The sequence below is a fragment of the Rhagoletis zephyria genome, unplaced genomic scaffold (assembly GCF_001687245.7).
Source record: "Rhagoletis zephyria isolate East Lansing unplaced genomic scaffold, Rhagoletis_zephyria_1.1 Rzeph_scaffold_00722, whole genome shotgun sequence".
In the NCBI taxonomy this organism is placed as follows: domain Eukaryota; kingdom Metazoa; phylum Arthropoda; class Insecta; order Diptera; family Tephritidae; genus Rhagoletis; species Rhagoletis zephyria.
This window is the reverse complement of record NW_016157806.1, coordinates 165,389-185,825: the sequence shown is the minus strand read 5'-3', so window position 1 is coordinate 185,825 and position 20,437 is coordinate 165,389. Positions and strand designations below refer to the sequence as shown.

General features: G+C 36.9%; 1 protein-coding gene across 3 annotated transcripts in view; it reads left to right on the top strand.

The window, feature by feature from the left end:
- Positions 1–13,011: 13,011 nt before the first annotated feature.
- The window catches only part of Tace (ADAM 17-like protease Tace), a 19,621-nt gene continuing 12,195 nt past the window's right edge, over positions 13,012–20,437 (top strand). For 2 of the 3 annotated variants that reach the window (XM_017613827.1, XM_017613826.1), the window contains exons 1-9: positions 13,012–13,227; positions 13,283–13,522; positions 13,596–13,717; positions 13,778–13,919; positions 13,971–14,200; positions 14,273–14,332; positions 14,401–14,535; positions 14,672–14,810; positions 17,800–18,035. In XM_017613827.1, the coding sequence (XP_017469316.1) occupies positions 13,035–13,227; positions 13,283–13,522; positions 13,596–13,717; positions 13,778–13,919; positions 13,971–14,200; positions 14,273–14,332; positions 14,401–14,535; positions 14,672–14,810; positions 17,800–18,035 (1,497 nt within the window). In that variant the 5' untranslated portion in view covers positions 13,012–13,034. Of the gene's footprint in view, positions 13,228–13,282; positions 13,523–13,595; positions 13,718–13,777; positions 13,920–13,970; positions 14,201–14,272; positions 14,333–14,400; positions 14,536–14,671; positions 14,811–17,799; positions 18,036–20,437 lie in introns of those variants that run through there. The other variant, XM_017613828.1, reaches the window with a different exon arrangement.

Genomic DNA, 20,437 nt, shown 5'->3' with positions numbered 1-20,437 from the left:
GCTTTGCTCTCACAATTTTTGAGTGTTGGATAATTTTTTGGTCTGCACGAACGCGATTTGGGCAAAAATCGTGATAATTCGTACAAATTCGTACAAATTTTTTGCTGGTAAATTCTGGTAAAAGTGTCAAACGATCAGCTGTAGTGTGTTTGGCAACCAAATTGTAAACAAAAGAAAAGTGCACTCTACTAATTCATGTTGAAAAGTATTTAATTACTTGTTTAAGTGGATTCTAATGAATTTGAAAGTATTTTTGGTTATTTACATGTGTGGAGCTGAGAGTGTTTACATACAAAGTAAGCAAAAATTTACAACCAAAATTTGGAGGTTATGTTGAAGTTGACAGAAGTTACAGTTTTATACTAGAAAGCGATCCCGTACTTTTCAATGTTACTCTCTCGCTCTGAGCGAATTTTTATTTTTTGACAGTTTTACTAGTCCGAGTCCGAGGAATACGGGATTGCACCTTTTGTTTGGCAAACTGCGTGCGATTAACTGTTGCAAACCTACAATGATTAGTGATGTGCTGAATTACCGGTAACCAATACTCGGTACCCAATACTTCAGAAAGATTTCGGTACCCAATACCTCTTTTTCGGTACCCAGTACCGATATTTTGAGTTAGGGCCTGTGCCAATCGGTAACTTTTTTCTCCGAGGTGAGACGGGGTGGAAAAATTTGCTATGGTGTACAAATAAATTGAATTTTGCTGTGCCAAATGCAGAGTTAAATTTTGACAGTTGAAAAACCAAACAAACGCCCGTGCGAAAGCTTTATTTTTGTGTGTTGCTGAAATTCTTAAAATTTATATTTATTTTATAATTTGCAAGTAACGTACGCTGTTTTTATGCTGTTTCAGCTTTCATTTTCATGTTCACTCCTTATTACCGCCAAGCAATATTATGTGTATACATGGTTATAAGCTGTCAAAATTTTACCTAGCCCCATGAGCTAGGTAAAATTCTGACGTTCTTATTCACCACGACAAATGTAGATTTTTACTTTGATCCGTCAAAATTTTCTCTTTTCTGGGCCTGTGCCAATTGATAGAAAAGTTCTATGGTGGAAAAACTTTTTACTATGGTGAGAAAATTTTACATTTCTGCTGTGCCAATTCGTAACTTTTTACTGCTGGAAATTTTTGACAGTTGCTTTGATGCACAAGAAGACTATCGAGTTTGCAATTTATAAAATGCAGCAATTATATAGAAAATATTTGCCTTTGATGATTTCAATTCTTCTGGAACTGAAATCCATGCATTTATTAGACCTTTTAGCAGTAATATTAGAAATAAAAACACGTCAAAACCGTCTGGTAAGTGTGTTCACAAAAATGTTTAAAACCGTGTACAATTGTTTCCAATAAAAACATATGTCGTTTATGTACATGCAACAAGACGTTTATTCCAAAATACTAAGCAGCATTATGAACGGCGATAACAAGACTACAAAAATGCATCTTAGGTTGTCCTCTGCTTCGTTTCGAAAAATTGTAACTCACATTCCCAAAAAGCGCCACGGATGGTTCATCAACGCATTCCATTGTGCTTTACATGCTTCAGCACTTTTACCGTCCAGGCGATCCTTCAGCTCATTCCCGATTTTTCTAAGAAAAAACTTCTTAACAAAGTCTTCAAATTATTTATATTGTTCTTACTCACTGAACCAAACATCCTTGTCAATGCGCTTTTCCAGAAGGATTCTGCGTTCTGAACTGCTCCCTGTAAAATAGTATTCTTAATTAAAAAAATACATAACGCCTTTTCATATGTAAATCTGAAATTAAATCTTACAAGTTATATAGCTTTTCTTTATTTTTTTTGCCGGCGGGACCATGTTCTTTTATTTCCACTCGCTTTTGTTTTCTTTAATTTATGTGTATACGTGCGTTGTTCGTTCTTCTTCTTGATAATGCTTGCTGTAAAATTTTTCACTAGCCCTGCCGTATCAAACATTTTTATTCACCTCATAGCTGTCAAAAATTTACTATCCAGAGAACTTTTCTATCAATTGGCACAGGCCCTCTATCATTTGGCACAGGCCCTTAAGAAGAAAAAAGCTATTGCTATTTGATGTTGGATAAATGATATCGCCTATAAAACAATGCGACGTATTCATAGTCAAAATAAAGCCGACACCAAAGTTAGTTTCAGCTTCTTGACACAATTTTCAATAGAATATCTGTAAAAAAGCAACATCTACTTTATTTCGACCATGAATATGGTTCAGGTGGAAACCACATATCCAAAATATTGCCGTCGAAAACCAAATTACCATTTTATCAGCTTCCACATTCGTACATCTGAAATTCAAGACAAGATAACATCGTCCGATTAATCTAGAGAAAAATTTCAAATAAAGAAGAGTTTCTGTTTAAATGCTCTCTTAGCCCTGCATTCAGTTTTTGATAGGCTAGGCTCCCCTGAAAAGCTTTTATTCCATGTCTTTAATCTATATGCGTTCTTATTGGAAGCCTAAACATTTCGGTACGGAATTAAGGCCGGCCTACATAGAACTTTCGCGTTGGCTTTGGCGTTGGCGATGGTTTGACAGAACGCACGTTAAAAGTATCCTTGCTCCAATGAACGCTTGGCGGCGAATGCTTGGGCCACTAAATTAACATACTAACGACATATAAATTAATATTTTATATCAATAATTCCATTAAAAACGATATTTCTTGCCCGCACTTGATTAAAAAGGAAAAATATTTCACACAATTTTATTTATTTGCTACAGCTGACGAGCGACGCACGCAAAAAGTTGAGAGTTTGCCATCTTTTTGCTTTGTGTTGACGTGAGCGTTGTCTAATTTTGGCTATGCGGACGGCTGCATTTGAACTCATGTATTCATAGTCATCTGTTGAAGCGACGCCAACGCCAATGTCAACACAACGCCAAAGTTCTATGTGGACGGGCCTTTAGAGCGAGAAGCTGCCAGCTGATAACACCTTGTATTAGTTGTGTTTTTTACAAATTATCCAGTAACTTGCCAGCAACTCTCCAGTAACTTTAGCCCTGTTCGCATACGCACTATGCAGTACTAATTTTACTGGTTTTTTTACTGGATGTCGTTTTCGTACGCAAAAACTTGCAAGAAATTAGCAAAAGTGGGAAAATTGAGAGCAAAAACTTGCAAGTTTTACTGGATTTTTACTGGATAAATTTTTACTAGCAACTATTTGCTAGTAAGAAAAACAGCTGGGCATGATGCTTAATGTAATTCACATTACCAAAATAATTGTTTGTGGTGCTTTTAGACTTGCAATTGACAAAATAAACCTATTTAAATATATAATAAGATGGAAAATACTAGTTTTCTAAGAAAATTTCATCGGAAAATACCAAATTAATCAGCTGCTCATAAACCTGGCAACTTCTTGCTTGTTTGCGTTTTCGTACTTTCTTGCATATTTCACTCATTGGGAGTAAATATTGGCTTACTCTCCGAAATTTGGTTACTGGCAAGTTACTGGGTATTTTTTGCTGGATAATACGAAAACACAACTTTTATTTCTAAGAATTCGCTCTCATAGAAAAAATTTACAAAAAAGTACGTGAACGCTTTTCCAGTAATAACTTGCAAGTCTCATGAACAGCTGATAAATTGGTTGTTTATTCGCAGCATATAAAAACAATATATTTTATATTTAAATATGTGTGTATGAATTTCCACAATAAAAAGCCACAAACAGTTTCCTCATTAGTTTAAATTTCATCCAGCAACATGCGATCAGCTGTTTTTCGTACTGGCAAATTCTTACAAGTAAAAATTTAACTTCAACTGTCATTTTTCGCTCTCTCAATTTCCCCTACTTTGCAAGTTTTTGCGTACGAAAACGCCAAAACATGAAAATTCGTAAAAACTTTTACTGGATTTTACTGCAAATTAGTAAAAAAAAAAACGCAACTATTATTAGGTTTGTGTAGTAACTTCTCCAGTAAAACATTGCAGCGAGAGTGTAAAAGCAAAATAGAGCGTAAAATTGAGAAGAACAGAAAACTAGTAAAAATTTGCAGGTTCCAGTACAAATTAGTACTGACTATTGGTTACTATACAAATCTATGGTAAAGGTATTGGTCCAATGCAGTCTTGCTTTGCTTGCCTCGCTTTGAGAACTGTCAAAAGTTATTTGGAATATACTAAAATGTATGAAGGCTGGCCAAATGGCAGCTTTGCTTCACTTGCTTTAAACGCCTCAAAGTTTCAAATAGGCAAATGTTTTATTTGAAAGCGTTTCGTAGGCTTTTGACAAAAAGGTATATTCCCGTTCTAAATCAATTCAAACAAACTGCTGCACACTTTTATGTACAAAAATTTTCTTACGAAATTAAAAAAAAAATATATAATATAAATTATTCAAAGTTTAATAAAAATGATTATATGTTTCCATATTTATATTTAACATATCGCTGGCTGAAAAGTTGCTAAGTCCATTTTTACAAATTTTACAGGAACTTTGAATACAAAATTTTGCGTGTTTAAAGCAAAGCAAAACTCCATACGAATCAAAAGGATTCGATCTTTATTAAAAGATTTCGTATTATTTTGGCCTAATCGGATTTTCGGGGCCTCTTCTGGACTTAGAAAATTTGCCTTTCATTGAATATAAATGAGAAAAAATAAAACAAGTACCTTAATCCTTAATTTCTTTTGCTTGCTACTGGTCAGTCGTCTCTTGAAAAATTAGATTTTTTTGTTTTTAATAAATTTACCTATAGTTATATATGTATAACTATTATCAATTTAAAAATAAATCTGAAAAGATTGCTTGTATTTTTTTTAGTTTTCTGGAATTTTGTGGGAAATGATGTGGGAATGTGTAAGGGAACAGACCTTAGTTTTTTAACTACCCAGCTGCATGATTCAATAATACAAGTTTGGATAAATATTGACATTTGTGCCAATCGACTGCCTTGTAAGGTTGCATAGTAGGAAAAGTAAGTAGTCTGGTAGTGCTGAAATGCGTGTTTGTATACAAATTGAATTAAATATATAAAGAAGATTCCACTGATCTACACAATAGACAATGAATTAATTTTGTATGGCCACATAAATTTTAAAAATGAAATAAATGGATATTCACATAAAATTCTTGTCAAAGAAAAATCTTTGAAGTCTTTGAAGAAATATTCCCAAATATTCAAAAAGAAAACATGGTTTCATTGATATTCCAGTATATATTAAACAAAATTAATGGAATTCAAACAAATCCTTTATTCAAAGGGACTATATGAAGAATTATACAAATAGTAAAGATGCAATTGATTTAATGCATATAAATTAATCCTTTAAAATTTATTATGTATATATGTTGAATTACATTTGGTTTTCTTTTAATTTAAATTTTTTAGTAATGTTTTCTGCTTTTGCTCCAATCGGTCTTGCTAATCATTATATTGGTTACATTTGAAAGTTAGATCTTAAATATCGCAATTGAATTACATTTGGTTATTTAAAAATCTAACTTTTGTGGAATGTTTTTTACTTTTTTCTCCAATCAGTCTTGTTAATCATTATATCGGTTAAACTTTAAAAATATGTCTTCAATACATTACATTTCGTTTTTTAAAAATGTTAATTTTTAGTAATGTTGTGTACTTTTTTCTGCAATCAGTCACAATCAGCACAAGAAAATACCTTTAATAATATTTCCACTTTCGCCTTTATTGAGTGGTATACTTACTTGTAAATATGCAAAGGCTACTTGACCAACCCAAAGGCTGCAGTGGTAAAAATACATGCACCAGGAAACGTGGACGGACACCCAAATGATCCTGACCTTCGCAAGATAATATATTTATTAATATTTGTATTTCTGCACCAGCCATACGTGGATGGACACACAGGGATCTTAAACGCTTAAAACGCTACTTTTTGAAAACAAATTATGAATAACTCCGATACCCTGCAAATAAATATGTTAATTATTGTTGTAATTCAAAACATTTCCATTATTTTTGATTTCTTTGCCATACTTGAATTTGCTCAATAAGAAAATGAATTTCCTCGAAACAATCTATGAAAATATAGGCAGTGTTGCCTGTTGAACTTTTTATACGAAGACAATATTTCTTTGCAAAACATCGAGCAAAACTTCAATAACAAACATGTGTTTGAAATCCATGAACGAAAGACACAAGATCACGTAAGAACAAGAGAGTGAAAAAAGTAGATTTTTTTAGCGGGTTCTACGCCATCTTGTTTCACTGGAAAACGAGCGAAAAGTAAACAAAGCAAAGAAAACAACGAAAACCAAAATTAGCCAAAACTATTGTCAGCCACTTTAAACGCACAATTTAGGTAAAATGATGCAACAAAATGATTTAAAATGTGCTGTCATATTGAATTAACTCTTCTTTATTTGAATAAAAGTGTAAAATAGTGGTGCTTGTGATGTAAACAAACGCTCAGCTGACGAACCCGCTTTCGCAAACTTTTTTCTCAAAACCAGTTACAAATACAACGTCGCGTTCTTACGTGATCTTGTATTTTTGGTTCATGTTTGAAATCGACGCTTTGCTCAATGCTCTTTGCTCGCCGCTCCACTATGTTCTTACCCTTAGACTGCTTTTACACAGTTCAAGTATTGAATTCAATTCTGCTCGCATGTGGGAGAGAGGGGGTGAGAAGAAAAGGGACGAGTACACATGCGTCTGTACCGTCAAGTCGTTTCAACTTTCTTGCTTTGCTTTTGGCATTTTCGTGGCTTCCCATTTAAAGAACTAAAAACTTGAATTCAACAGAATTGAAACGTGTAAAAGCAAATAGAAAACACAAAAGAGAATGAGCAAGAATTGCTTTCAAGTACTTGGATCATGTAAATCGGGTGTTAGCTTATGATTCAATAATACAAGGTTAGATAATTATTGACAGCCGCGGTTTGACACTCCCTTACAAAAGGTTGCATTTACGACGGAGAGCAAGGGCAAAAATGCAATCCCTTGTTGCGAAAATGGTAGTAGAAAAGAACGCAAAGTATGCAATTAGTAGTGAAATTGCTTTTGTAAATTCTAATGTATTTGCAAGAAATCTGGAATTTTGAGCAAAACATTGAACGAAATATTAATATATCTACGTGAATTACGTAATTTATGTGCTATTTAGCTGCATAAAAACTGCAAAAGGACTCAGAATTAAAATAAAACTACTACGAGATTTATGTAAACATTAAATTTTAAAACAATTTATGTTTTCATCAGTTAAATGTGCTTCATATCCATATACAAATAAACATATTGAATAAAAGTTTATACTTTTATTCCACACCAAAGCTACACTTTTTCCAAGTAAATTTGCAAAGAAGCAACACGGTGCCGCTGCTAAGTGAGCGGTGCGAGAGAGACAACTGTCAGTTTATCGAACCTTGTATTATTGAATCATGCCCTTAGCTTTGCTTCTTATCAGATAATATTGTTACGATTATCCTCGAAGCCTTGAGGGATTTCCCAAATATACTCGGGCTCCCTTATATACCTGCGCCCGCACTTATGGCAACTCTAGAACGTTCTGAAGTTTATCGCTCATTCTCTTTCTCTCGCTGTTCGCAGTGTTCATCCAACTTGAGGCTTCTCTTTGTGGAACATTCTACGTCATTCCTCGAACATTCTGCCTATTTCTCGTAGTTCGCTTCGCGTTGCCGCAGTATTCGCCACAATATATATCAGACCTCGGCCCTATCTTGTTCAACATTTTTGTAAATGATATCGGTTGTGGTTTCAAATCAGAACACCTGCTGTATGCGGATGATCTGAAAATATTCAGATCCATCAAATGTACGTTGGACTCTACTCTTTTACAGCATGACATCGACAAGCTCTCCAAAAATAAGCTCGATCGCAATCTCAGTAAATGTGCAGTTATCTCCTTCTCACGCTCGCATACCCCATTACATGCAAACTGCAATCTAAACGGAGCAAAAATAAGGGTGGTCGTTGACATCAAGGATATAGCCGTCATCCTGGATAGCAAACTAACCCTGGCATTCAGTAAGCGGTCTCTAGTCACTAATAGTGACTTTTGGTGGTGAACTTGGATTTTGAGACTATTTAGTATTCAGTACGCTGTCTCACGTCTCTAGTCTCAAAAATAAGTCGCTAATTTGTCAGCTGGCTAAGAGCAGGTCACAAAAATAGGAGGAAAAGCTTATTTCTTTCCATTTTATTAAAAAACAAGTAAGAAAGTCTAAGTTCGGGCGGAGCCGAACATTAAATACCCGGCGCAAGTATTAAATATATGTTTTTTCACCTTTCCGAAACCTTCCGCTAGATGGTAAGCCGGGGTGTATCAATTTTGAGTAAATTAGCGTCCTTCAATTTCGAAATATTGAAGTTTCAAGCATTTCTGAAATTTACCGTTATATGAGAAGCGGCCGTTATTTTAGTCCGATTTCAATAATTTTCAACGTTTTGCTTATATGTGGCAAGCACAATAACCACACCGAGTTTGGTACAAATTGGTAGAACGGTTACCGATATACTTATATTGGATCATAAGTGGGCGGTGCCACGCCCATTTTCCAAAATTTTACCATAAACGTATTTCTTGGTAAAGAATTGTTGCAAGCATCAATTTTGAATAAATTAGCTTCAATATTTACTGATTTATCGAAAATTTTGTATTTCTCTAAATTACCGTTATATGGGATGTGGGCGTGGTTATTGTCCGATTTTAAAAAGTTTCGGCGATTTTTTATGCTGTACCAAGGCCAACAACTGTGCCAAGTTTGGAAGAAATTGGTGAAGCGGTTTCCTAGATATACACATGGAACCATAGGTGGGCGTGGCTACGCCCATTTTCCAAACATTTATAATAATCCTATTTTTCGTCAAAAAATTATTGTAAGTATCAATTTTGAGTGAATAATCTCCAGTAGTTACTAAAATATCGCAGTTTTCGTATTTCTGAAAATTACCGTTATATGGGAAGTAGGCGTGGTTATTGAGCGATTTAAAACATTTTCGGCCATTTCATATGGTGTACCAAGGCCAACAACTGTGCCTAGTTTGGAAGAAATTGGTGCAGCGGTTACCAAGATATACACATGTAACCATAAGTGGGCGTGGCTACGCCCATTTTCCAAAAATTTATAATATTCTTATTTTTCGTCTAAAAATTATTGTAAATATCAATTTTGAGTGAATTATCTTCAGTAGTTACTAAAATATCGCAGTTTTCGTATTTCTGGAAATTACCGTTATATGGGAAGTGGGCGTGGTTAAAGTCCGATTTCGCCCATTTTCAATACCAACCTACCTTGGATTAAGGGAAACCTACATACCAAATTTCGTTGAGATATCTCAATTTTTGCTCGAGTTATCGTGTACACGGACAGACGGACAGACGGACAGACGGACAGACGGACGGACGGACGGACAGACAGACATGGCTTAATCGATTTCTTTTTTCATCCTGATCATTTATGTATACATTTGTCTATATCTATCTCGATTCGTTTTGGCTGTTACAAACAACCGTTATGTGAACAAAATTAATATACCCTTGTGCGCAAGTGTGCTCGGGTATAAAAAAGCGAAAATGAAGCGAGGAAATTTGTTCAACAAGAATTTCATTAGGAAATAAACCAAATTGCTTTAATATCACACAAAAAAATATTAAATAATTTTTTTGTTTTTAAAACATTTAAATCCAAAGATTGTTAAAAAATAAAACTAATAAAAAAATTAAAAAATACTAAATAAAAAAATAAAAAATCCTCTACGCCCGGGGAGGACTTGAACCCGGACCCTCTCGGCTGCCAGCCTAATGCTTTGACCACTCGGCCATTGCGACTCTTTGAGCGGTGCGGGCAAAAGGCATACATAACCGATATCAGTTGATTGCCAGTGTTTGCTTTCACCGCACATTTTTGGTGAACTTTTTGTGACTCTCTCCTTCTGAATACCCAAATCGCCTCAAGTCACAAAAATAGTCACTAATTGCTAATCTCAAATTTAGTGACTTGAGATGAGACTGAATTACTGAATCCTAGGGTAAGCTTTTCCAAACACATCGACAAGATCACATGTCAGGCTCTCAAAGTATTTGGCTTTATCTCTAGAAGCAGCAAGGATTTTGCCAACCCTTACTCATTAATCAAACTATTCTCATCCCTGGTACTGCCTATCGTAGAATATGGCAGTGATCTGGTCGCCGCAGACTGACAGCTCAATCACTCGTGTCGAAAAAGTACAACGTAAATTGTGCAAAACCCTGGCTTTCCGCAATCCCCCACTAAGTTACGCACGCACCACAGAAGATATATACAAACTTTACCGAATCAAAAGCCTGTCAGATAGACGAAAGATTGCGGATTTGACCTTCTTCTACAAGGTGGTAAATGGTATCATCGATCCTCATGACTAAAAGCTGTGACAGAAGGCAAAGCTTATGCATATAATCTGGCACACATATGCACATAATAATTTTGACCTAACAGACGGCAGTTATGTGGATAAACTAACCGCAAGGTCATGGGTTCGAGTCCCACGGCCAATTGAATTTTCATTTATTTCGTTTTCATTCTTTTTTTTATAAGTTCTATACCCCCGCTAGGGCAGGCACCTCGACGTTGGTGCGGGGGCTTAGCTGAACCATTAACCGGGACGCATCAGGGGGTGCTAGCGTGCACGTATCAGCACCTCCCAGGTATGGTACGAGCGCGCTGCACTGCTCTGATGCGGCCCGCTGATGGACAGCGACCAAGAACTGCCACCCCCCCTAATCCAGGGTGTAATGCGACACCGTGCCCNCAAAGCGACCTGGAATGAGACAATCTTAGAAAACACCTTCAGGGCTCACACCCAAAGGTGGTTCACAGATGGCTCAAAAACCGACGAAGGGATAGGAGCTGGAATATCTGGCCCTAGGGCTAAGATCTCCATCCCCCTGGGAAACTACCCCAGTATATTTCAAGCGGAGGTTTACGCCATAAGTGTTTGCGCGGAAATAATTCTGCAGAGACAAGCAAGACTGCAGCATATAGTTATCTGCAGCGATAGTCAGGCCGCATTAAAAGCCATATCCTCGTGTGAGATTAAATCACGAGTGGTATGGGAATGTGTAGCGAGATTAAACACCCTGGGGGAAAACAACACACTACAACTGGTGTGGGTCCCGGGCCACAAAGGCATACAGGGAAACGAGGAGGCTGACAGACTAGCAAAAGAGGCCGCAGCCACTCGACCCATAGGCCCTGAACCCTTCCTTGCAGTGGGGCCTCATATAATCAAGGAGGAGTTAAGAGCAGAAGAGCGAAGGTTAAGAAGAGCACACTGGGAGAACACGCCTGGGCTAAGGCAGGCGAAAGAACTCCTTGGAGGATATAATCCCAAAAGATCTAGGGAACTTATAACCCTTAAAAAGACAAACCTGAGATTCTTGACAGGAATGCTAACGGGGCACTGCAGACTGCGGGCCCATATGCATAACCTGGGGATCAGTGCGAACGATCTATGTCGGTACTGCGACATGACACCAGAAACCCCGCGGCATATCCTATTTGAGTGCGATGCGGTTGCGAGAAGAAGGCTAACACACCTGGGAAGGATGTGGCCAGAGGCTACGCATATACACTCTCTACCTCCCTCGAAACTGCTCGGATTCATCAGAGCATTGGGACTGGACGATGTGTTATGATGAGCTCCGAGGGCACAATAGACCTAAGGTCGCAGTGCACAGCCTCTAACACAGCCCCCGTTATACATGTGCAAAAAATGGGATATAAAATAAAGCAAATGAAAACAAAATAAAGTAAGATTAATTATATAGATCAAATAAAATAAAAAAATATATATAAAATAAATAATAAACACAAAAAAAATTTTCGTGACCGCTCCAACCGAGGATCGAACCTGGCAGCTACAGGCTTGTAGCCCGTAACTCTTACCACTCGGCTACCGCGGACGCGAAACTCGCGTGCTTTATTTGCTTACTTTTACAAAAGACAAAAGGTGGCCGTTTTTACCAGTGTTGTCAACGAAACTGCCCGGATCCGAGTTAATTCCCAAAAATTTCGTGCATTTGTTCGGCTGCTTATGCGCATTTTAAAGAGGAAAATACATGAGTCAAAGCAAATGAAGGCTGATTATGCAAATAAGCGAGCCAGTTTGTCAACCGTAATACACAGCTGCTTTGAATTAACACCATCTGGATTAACCTTTAGGCGAAGTCGATTACTGAAAAAAACTATGTTTAACAAAAACTATGATCCATTGCCCACGAAACAGGATAGTCAACCTTGTTAGCTCGCTACATAATGATTTAGAATTCTATGGAGGCACATACAGCGCTTTTATCCGTAACATCAAAAATCATATTTTCTCTAAAGAAAAATAAATAAATTTATTGATATACATGTCTGTGCTACGAAATATTGTAAACTCTCTTCATATTTACTTAGTGTTATCACCCTCTCTTACATAGTGTTTATACCGTTTATGTATAATGCCGGTTGGCGTATGACTAACTTCAGATGTACATAACGCGCACAATTAATATATTTTTTATGATATCGTATAGGCAATTAACTGTGCCCTAACCTTTGAAGCTCCTACAGCATAAATTCAGCTCTTTGGCTTTCGGTATCACGGCAATTTTTGTGTATAGCAACAATTGTCTAAAATTTTTGCATATAACAACACCGAATTTGCTGCAGTTTGACGAAACAAAATTAGTTTGCTGTGAGAGTCGCCAAACTCGCTCTCTCCGAGTTTGCAGCAACAACAATTGCACGCAGTTTACCAAACAAAATTTCTGCGTTAAAGCTGAAATTAGTCAAGAACGTAAACCTACCGGTACGTAAACCCGAGCTGACACGATCTGTCTTACCAAAGCGCCATGTAAATGAAAACTCAACACCGCAGAATTTTTCTGTAGTTGTAGCCCACTGAGCAACACTGAGGGCTCCAGTAATCGACAAAATTCTGCGTACACAGACTGCGTTTAAGTATACGTTCCGCGTTCTCGACTAATTTCAGCTTTCCACCGACTTAAGAAAAGAAACAAAGGCGACAGCACTGGACAAAGTGCTGCCATGCCTTTTTATTTCGCACATAGATCAAAATACTTAATGTGCAAGGTGGCAATATGCCTTGGTGGCAACAAACTTTTTCCGCAAAAAATCAATATTGTGCGAAAATTAGTGAAAATGACAACAGTTCTTAGAGTTTTCCATGGAAATGGTGTTTTTTTAGTAATTTTATCAGTAGTTTTTCTCCAGAATGCATGTAAGTAAAAGCTAAGATTATGGTCTTTGGAAAAATTAACGGAATTGGATCGCAGCCACACTTCATAGGACACTCCGACATTACGAGATACTCCGCAGCGAAGATTGTAGACACAAAATTGTTAAGCGCGGTATTAAACACAGTTCACACCCCTATAACGTGATCAAGGAGGTAGAGTTCAAGGCCTTGGGGAAACATTTTCGACTGATACTTCACCCACATCGGGAAGTCTTACACAGTAACTTCAAGGCGTACACGGTAGATGGCGATGGAAATGAGACGGTGGTACATCTGGGTAAGTACTCTTTCAAAATCCACGATTTTTTTGTATACTCTTAGATAATAATTGTCTAATATCTTTTAAACAGATCATGATAATTATTACACCGGACGTGTATTCGGTGAAATGGAATCATCTGTTCGAGCGCACATCGATGATGGTTTGATGACTATGTCCATACATCTACCGGATGAAACATATCACGTAGAGGTAATTGGCAGTTTGCTGGTTAATATCATTTCTCATTTTTTTTATTTTTTATTGCGAAAGCCATCATGGCGACACTTGCCTTTGGAAGCGGGAAAAACTATGGTAGCATATAGAACGTCTGATATGAAATTGAATTGGAACAAGAATAATAATGGGCTGAGTGGTGCGCCCATGACATGCGGTTATGTCAAAGAGGGATTAGGTAATATATAGTACAAATTTTAATAAACTGACACAATTCATCGGCCCTTAGATTTAGAAATAGATGAAGATGAAGATATAGATCGACATTCGCACCATTCTCAAACACTGCTGTTACAAAAAGATGACGAGGACGACAGTGCGCATAAACGTAAAAAACGACAAGCGGATCAATATGAGTACACACCCACTAAAACTCGGTGTCCACTTTTACTAGTAGCCGACTACCGTTTCTTTCAAGAAATGGGAGGTGGGAATACCAAAACGACTATAAATTACTTGGTACATTGTGATATCTACTTTTATAATTAATTTAATTGCTCTAACTTATTTGTTGTTCTTCTCTTATCTCAGATAAGTCTTATTGATCGTGTGCATAAAATTTATAACGATACTGTATGGCAAGATCGAACAGTAAGGAAATGCATTCATTCCATTTATTTGACAAATTAACCACTTACTTTGATATACATATTCTCCAGGATCAAGAAGGCTTTAAAGGTATGGGTTTTGTGATAAAGAAAATTGTTGTTCACTCAGAGCCGACCCGGCTACGTGGTGGAGAAGCTCATTACAATATGATTCGTGAAAAATGGGATGTACGCAATTTATTGGAGGTAAGTATGATTTGTAAAATTAAAAACTTGTTTTTCGTATAGGTCTTATTTATATCGACGTAATCAATATTTCCACTGTATATGCTCTCTTTGCTTTTTCTTCTCATTACATCATAATAATAATGGATGTTTGTAGGTGTTTTCGAGAGAATATAGTCATAAAGATTTTTGCTTAGCACATCTCTTTACTGATCTAAAATTTGAAGGCGGTATACTAGGTTTGGCTTATGTAGGTTCTCCACGTCGCAATTCCGTTGGTGGGATTTGTACACCAGGTTGTTGGACAAAAAATAAATCTTTAAGTTAGAAATTTTTTTTTTGTTTGTTTTAAAAAACTTTTATTTGTACATCCATATCAGTTTGTGGCCAGTTAAATAAAATCGCTAATTCTTTTTTAATATAATTTTGATAGCGTGCCCACATCTTTTAATTAAATTTTGAATTTTTCACAAGCAATTGGTTACTTTCATTTTATATTTTTTACTTACTTTATTTATTTGTATAAACAGGGCATATTTAATAAGATAGAAGTGACAACTAGCTGTAACTCTTGTAGCTAGTTATAATGTCAAAAAACTGTAAACAAACAAATTAACCCTTTGAGGTGCGAGTGCTATGTTTGCTACACGTTAGCATCAATTGAAACGCATCAGCATAAATACATACATATGTACGTATACTAATTTTAAGAATTACTTCAATATTACGTTCAGAGATATGCACATATGTATACATATGGACGGAAACGAATACCTCATAAAGGAAACCTAGTTAACAAAATGAAAGAAATATTTTATGAAACTTTTAAAAATTTCTTTGTTTTTATTTGTCCAATGTTTTTGCGCATTTAGTTTCTTAGAGCGTGTGTGAATCGGTAACAAAGTTCGCGGCGAGTAAATTTTTGACAACTATGAGGTGAATAAAATTTCAGTAGCTTATGAGGCTAGTGAAATTTTTGACAAATGCATAGAACATTTTGACAATCGCAAATATTGTTAATGTGTGTAATTTTTCGTTAAATAAAAGCTTAAATTGGTAAATTGCAATCAACGATGGTAGATGCTTTCTTAAAATATTAATTTCCCTTCAAATTGTAATATTTTATGCCCCATAAATCTGCGGTTATCAAAAATTTATCGGTGTCAAAAAAGATTTCATTTCACACAGCAGATTGGGAAAACTGTCTCACCATAGAAAAAATATTATTCAACAGCTTTCCCCATAGAACTTTGTTACCGATTAACACACGCCCTTATTTAAATATTTAATTCTAAAATACATCCGGCACTTTTAAAAAATTATTTAATATTTTCTTCTAAATTTATATGAAGACTTAACTCTAACAATTTCTTGATAGTTTTTTTAACTGCCCTTTAGAAAAAAAATTTTCAAGGGAGGGTTGTAAAGGCTTAGCCTCGTTAAACTGGGAGGTAAGATCCGCTATAGTGTCTTCCATTGTCTTAGTTTCTTCATTAAGAAGGTATATTTCCGTTTTGAAACTACATTGTATGGAATCACTGCTGAAGAAAAAAATTAAAAACGTGTTAGTAAACAAATTCATGTACACATACATATGTACGCATGTACGCTGGCGATCAAAACCGAGTGCATGTACCACATTTTATTACTTACATATATCAACATTATAACTTTTTTAATAATAAACGGATTGTTTTGAAATTTTCAGATATCGGTCCTTATTATCCAAGGAATAAAGCCTAGTATACAGAAAAGATAACTTTAAAAGGAATCAAGCGATTCACAGCAAATGAAAGGCCACTCTATTCACTCAATTTTGAACTATTCTGTTTTGAGGTTTTAGGGGGTTGATATCAAGAGGATTGTGGAGACTCCCTTGTTTTAAATAGCGATGTTCATACGTCTGGGAATGCTCTCTACTGAGTTTTCAATGATTTTGCTTGTAATATTACCTCTTCCATGTTACTGGTAGCTCGCTTGTGCTTTGCTGCTAATCCTCTCTTGGCCAGAGTGTTCAATTTTTCGATGGCGTTGAGGGCTGCACTGCATTACGTGAGAATTTTTCCTTTGGATCTCTGTCCTGCTGGCAAACAACTTCTTCCTCAGGGTATGCGCTTTTGTCTACAAAGTCCGGCAAATTGGTTTGGAGAATATACAAATGCCACCAAGTAAAACACTCCCAAACTATTAGGCTGCTACCACCATTTTTCTTGAAATGGTGTTTTTGAAGATATTGATGAGGTCTTTACCAAAAATACTACTTTCTATCGCTCTAGAAAAAATTAATTTTCGTTCCATCGGACGAAAGCTCCAATTCTCGAGACTTTTTACAAAATTTCAGTGGCAGCTTAATGCCTTGAGGTGTTTTAATTGCTGGCAATCGGTGCAGTTGGTTAATATTAAAGTAATAATGAACAAGGAAGTCTATCTCGACATCAACCTCCTAACATCCGAAAACAGAAAAGTTCAAAACCGAGTGAATAGAGTCGCCTTTCGTTTTTGCAGTGAATCGCTTGATTCCTTTTTAAGTTTAGTTTTTCAAAGCCAACTGCTTATTATAAAAAAAGTTATGTTGCTGTAAGTAATATTGTGGTATATGCACTCGGTTTTGATCGCCAGTGTATATCAGTGTAAATCTAGGTCCTGACCTGCTTTTGTGTGCATAATTTTGTATGAAACTACTTAGTTCTTACAGACTTACTCAGTTTGCGTCTGCGCATCAACAGATGATATCGTCTCTTCTGAACTTTCGGGTGTTTCAGGCATTTTAGGCTCAGAAACCTCTCAGGGCATGGGAACTGCACCTGGGTGTAAATGCATACGCTTAAAAATATTTTCTTGCAATGGGCAAGTAATAAATCGTTCGGGTTGAAATGATTTTGACAGACACGGGAATAATCTTCCAATTGAAAACCGCGGCCGTTCTCCCAACGAAGTCTCCTAACTTCGAAACTAGGCCCCTTAAAGTATCGCACCACTTTAACGTCGTGGCTCTTCCCATATACGGCGCAAAACTCGTAGTTCTTGCTCTTTTTAATTTTTTCTATAAATGTCGTCGAAAAACAAAGTTCTCACAATTCAAAACAATCTCACAGCACGCAATTGAATTTTTAATGAAAAATAGAAAATGCCAACTAAAAGGGTTAAATCATTTGACGTTATTGTCGGTGTTCAAAAGAGAGAAATGTCAAAAACACTTCTACTTTATTTAATATGCCTTGTGTTTTACGTATATAAAATACGTATGCGCTAATGATGTAATGTTTTTTTTTTTTCATTCAATAGAGTATTTTAAAAATGGGTACACTCTGTATTTAAATTCGGGATTGAGTAGCTCACGGAATCATTATGGACAGCGTGTCATAACACGCGAAGCAGATTTGGTAACTGCGCATGAGTTCGGCCACAATTGGGGATCGGAACACGATCCGGATATACCGGAATGCTCACCCAGTGCCTCACAAGGTGGAAGTTTTCTTATGTACACATATTCTGTAAGCGGTTATGACGTTAATAATAAGGTAAATGCTTCATAACAAACTAGCCGCATCTTCTTTATACATACATACATACATACATATCGTCGTTTAAAGTACAAAACCGCGTATCGCCATTCTGCAAAACCGCGTAACCGACATTTGCTGCCGAAAATTGGATTTGCTCACACAAGCTCTTGGCTCAAACCTTATCCATTCGTCCTGATTAATTTAAATCTGATTGAACCTGTAATCGTAACCGCGATAAAAAAAATGATTTTTTAATCATTAACCGTCATTTTGATTAAGTAGGTTTGTTGATTAATTAATACAAGGCCAGTTAATCGGGTATGGCTAGGTGAAGGATCAATCTAAGCAATTTGGTGTGCATTTTGATTTAAGATATATTCTAACACACGTTATGCAATCTAGCTATTAATATCCCGCACATGTGCGATGGGTTTTAAGAATTCCCGGTTTATATATTACTAATAAGAATAAATGTATATTTTTTATATATTATGTATTTTGAATAAGCGTGAAACGCAAAATAATAACTATAACTGGTGTTTGGTTTCAAATTCGGACAAACCAGACCGCTTAATCAGATTTTCTTTTTTAATTGGATACACGATTAGTGATTAAAATTAATCGTAACCACAACCGACAATTAACGATTAAAATTGGTAATCATTAATCGTACAGTTGATTACGATTAATTCATTTTAATCGTTTAACGCGATTAACATTTTAATCGTTGATCAGATTAACATTTTGCCAACACTGCTTACAGCGCTTGTTTACAAATGTAAATGCAACTTTTTTACCAGAAATTTAGCATTTACATATCGTCACCTGAACTACAAAAAGACGTAACAAACATCGTCACTGAAATGGAAAAAGTCCAATAATTTTTTTTTCATAAAACGATGTGGGGAGTTGTAATTCGATGAAATCCATCATTGCAATCAAAGAGTGAATTTAGAATTTTTTATTAGTTACGACTTTTTGCACCTCAGCGACGGTGTTGTTACGTCTTTTTGCATTTCAGGCGAGGATATGCAAATACATATCGTATAAGAGCGCTATTAGTATGTATTAGGTCGGTGTTATGCAGAAATTTTGTTTGGCAAACTGATTTTGTTTGGTCAAACTGCAGCAAATTCGGTGTTGTCATATACAAAAATTTTAGATAATTGTTGATATACACAAAAATTGCCGTGATACCGAGAGCTCNAGAATAGGGGTGTTAGATAATTGTTGATATACACAAAAATTGCCGTGATACCGAAAGCTCGAGAACAGAATTAATGCTGTAGGAGCTTCAAAAATAAGGGCACAGTTAATTGCCTATACGATATCATAAAAATATATTAATTCTGCGCGTTATGTACATCTGAAATTTTCATTTCGTGTTGGCAATAGCGATGAAAACCATAATGAACGTGCAACCCTGTGCCAAACTCGACATAACCACCTCCGAGCAAACTAAGCAGCCGCCATTTAATTTGAAAAACAAAAGTTTGTATGCATAACACCGACATTAAAGACCAGCGCAAGTGTTCCCACGACAGCCGGATCTACGTACCGGAATGACTCGGATTTTACCCGACCAAGGGCTGTTGTTTCGGCAATCTAACCCCGTTTAGGTCGGTGAAGTATCTCAGAAGTTGTTCTCCTACTCAGGGCTGGCATCGAGTCAAACCCAGGGCCAGAAACCTACACCTGCTGTGTATGCCAGAGACGACTACACCACAACTCCACCTCTGTCAAGTGCAATGCTTGCGAGGGGTGGAGTCACTTCAGAGTCTGCTCAGGATTACGGACACATCGTGTTGCGCTGCTCGGTCGCGGACCTCACCTGCGACGCCTCCGGCCACCACCACAGGGCGGAAACCACCTCAGCAGCGCACACAGCCAACTGCGGCACGACCACACACATCCCTAACATCCCGCATCACCACACGTCTCCCGAACCACATGAATCTCCTTCAATTGAACTGTAACGGGCTTCAGAGCAAGATCGAGGAGATAACCGTCTTCATGGGAAGACATGGCATATTGATAGCTGCGGCCCAAGAGACGAAGTTGCACAGCAATTCAACACTGTTGAATTGTGCCGGGTACAACGTGCACCGTCGAGATGGCGAGCGGGATAATGGTGGTGGCTTAGCGTTCATCACGCACCACACCGTGCAGTATCGTCTTATCGAAGCAGACATCGACCGCAGGGATACCACCCTAGAATGTCAGGGCATTGCTATCCGGTCAGGCGATGTTGAGCTCGAAATATTTAACGTTTATATACCCCCTGTCACCTGCTGCCCGGCAGGATATCACCCTGACATAGGTGCGCTCCTCAGAGGTGAAAACCGTATGGTAGTAGGCGACTTTAATGCGCACCACGATCTTTGGCACTCAAGCCTGTCAAACGATCGTAGGGGAAC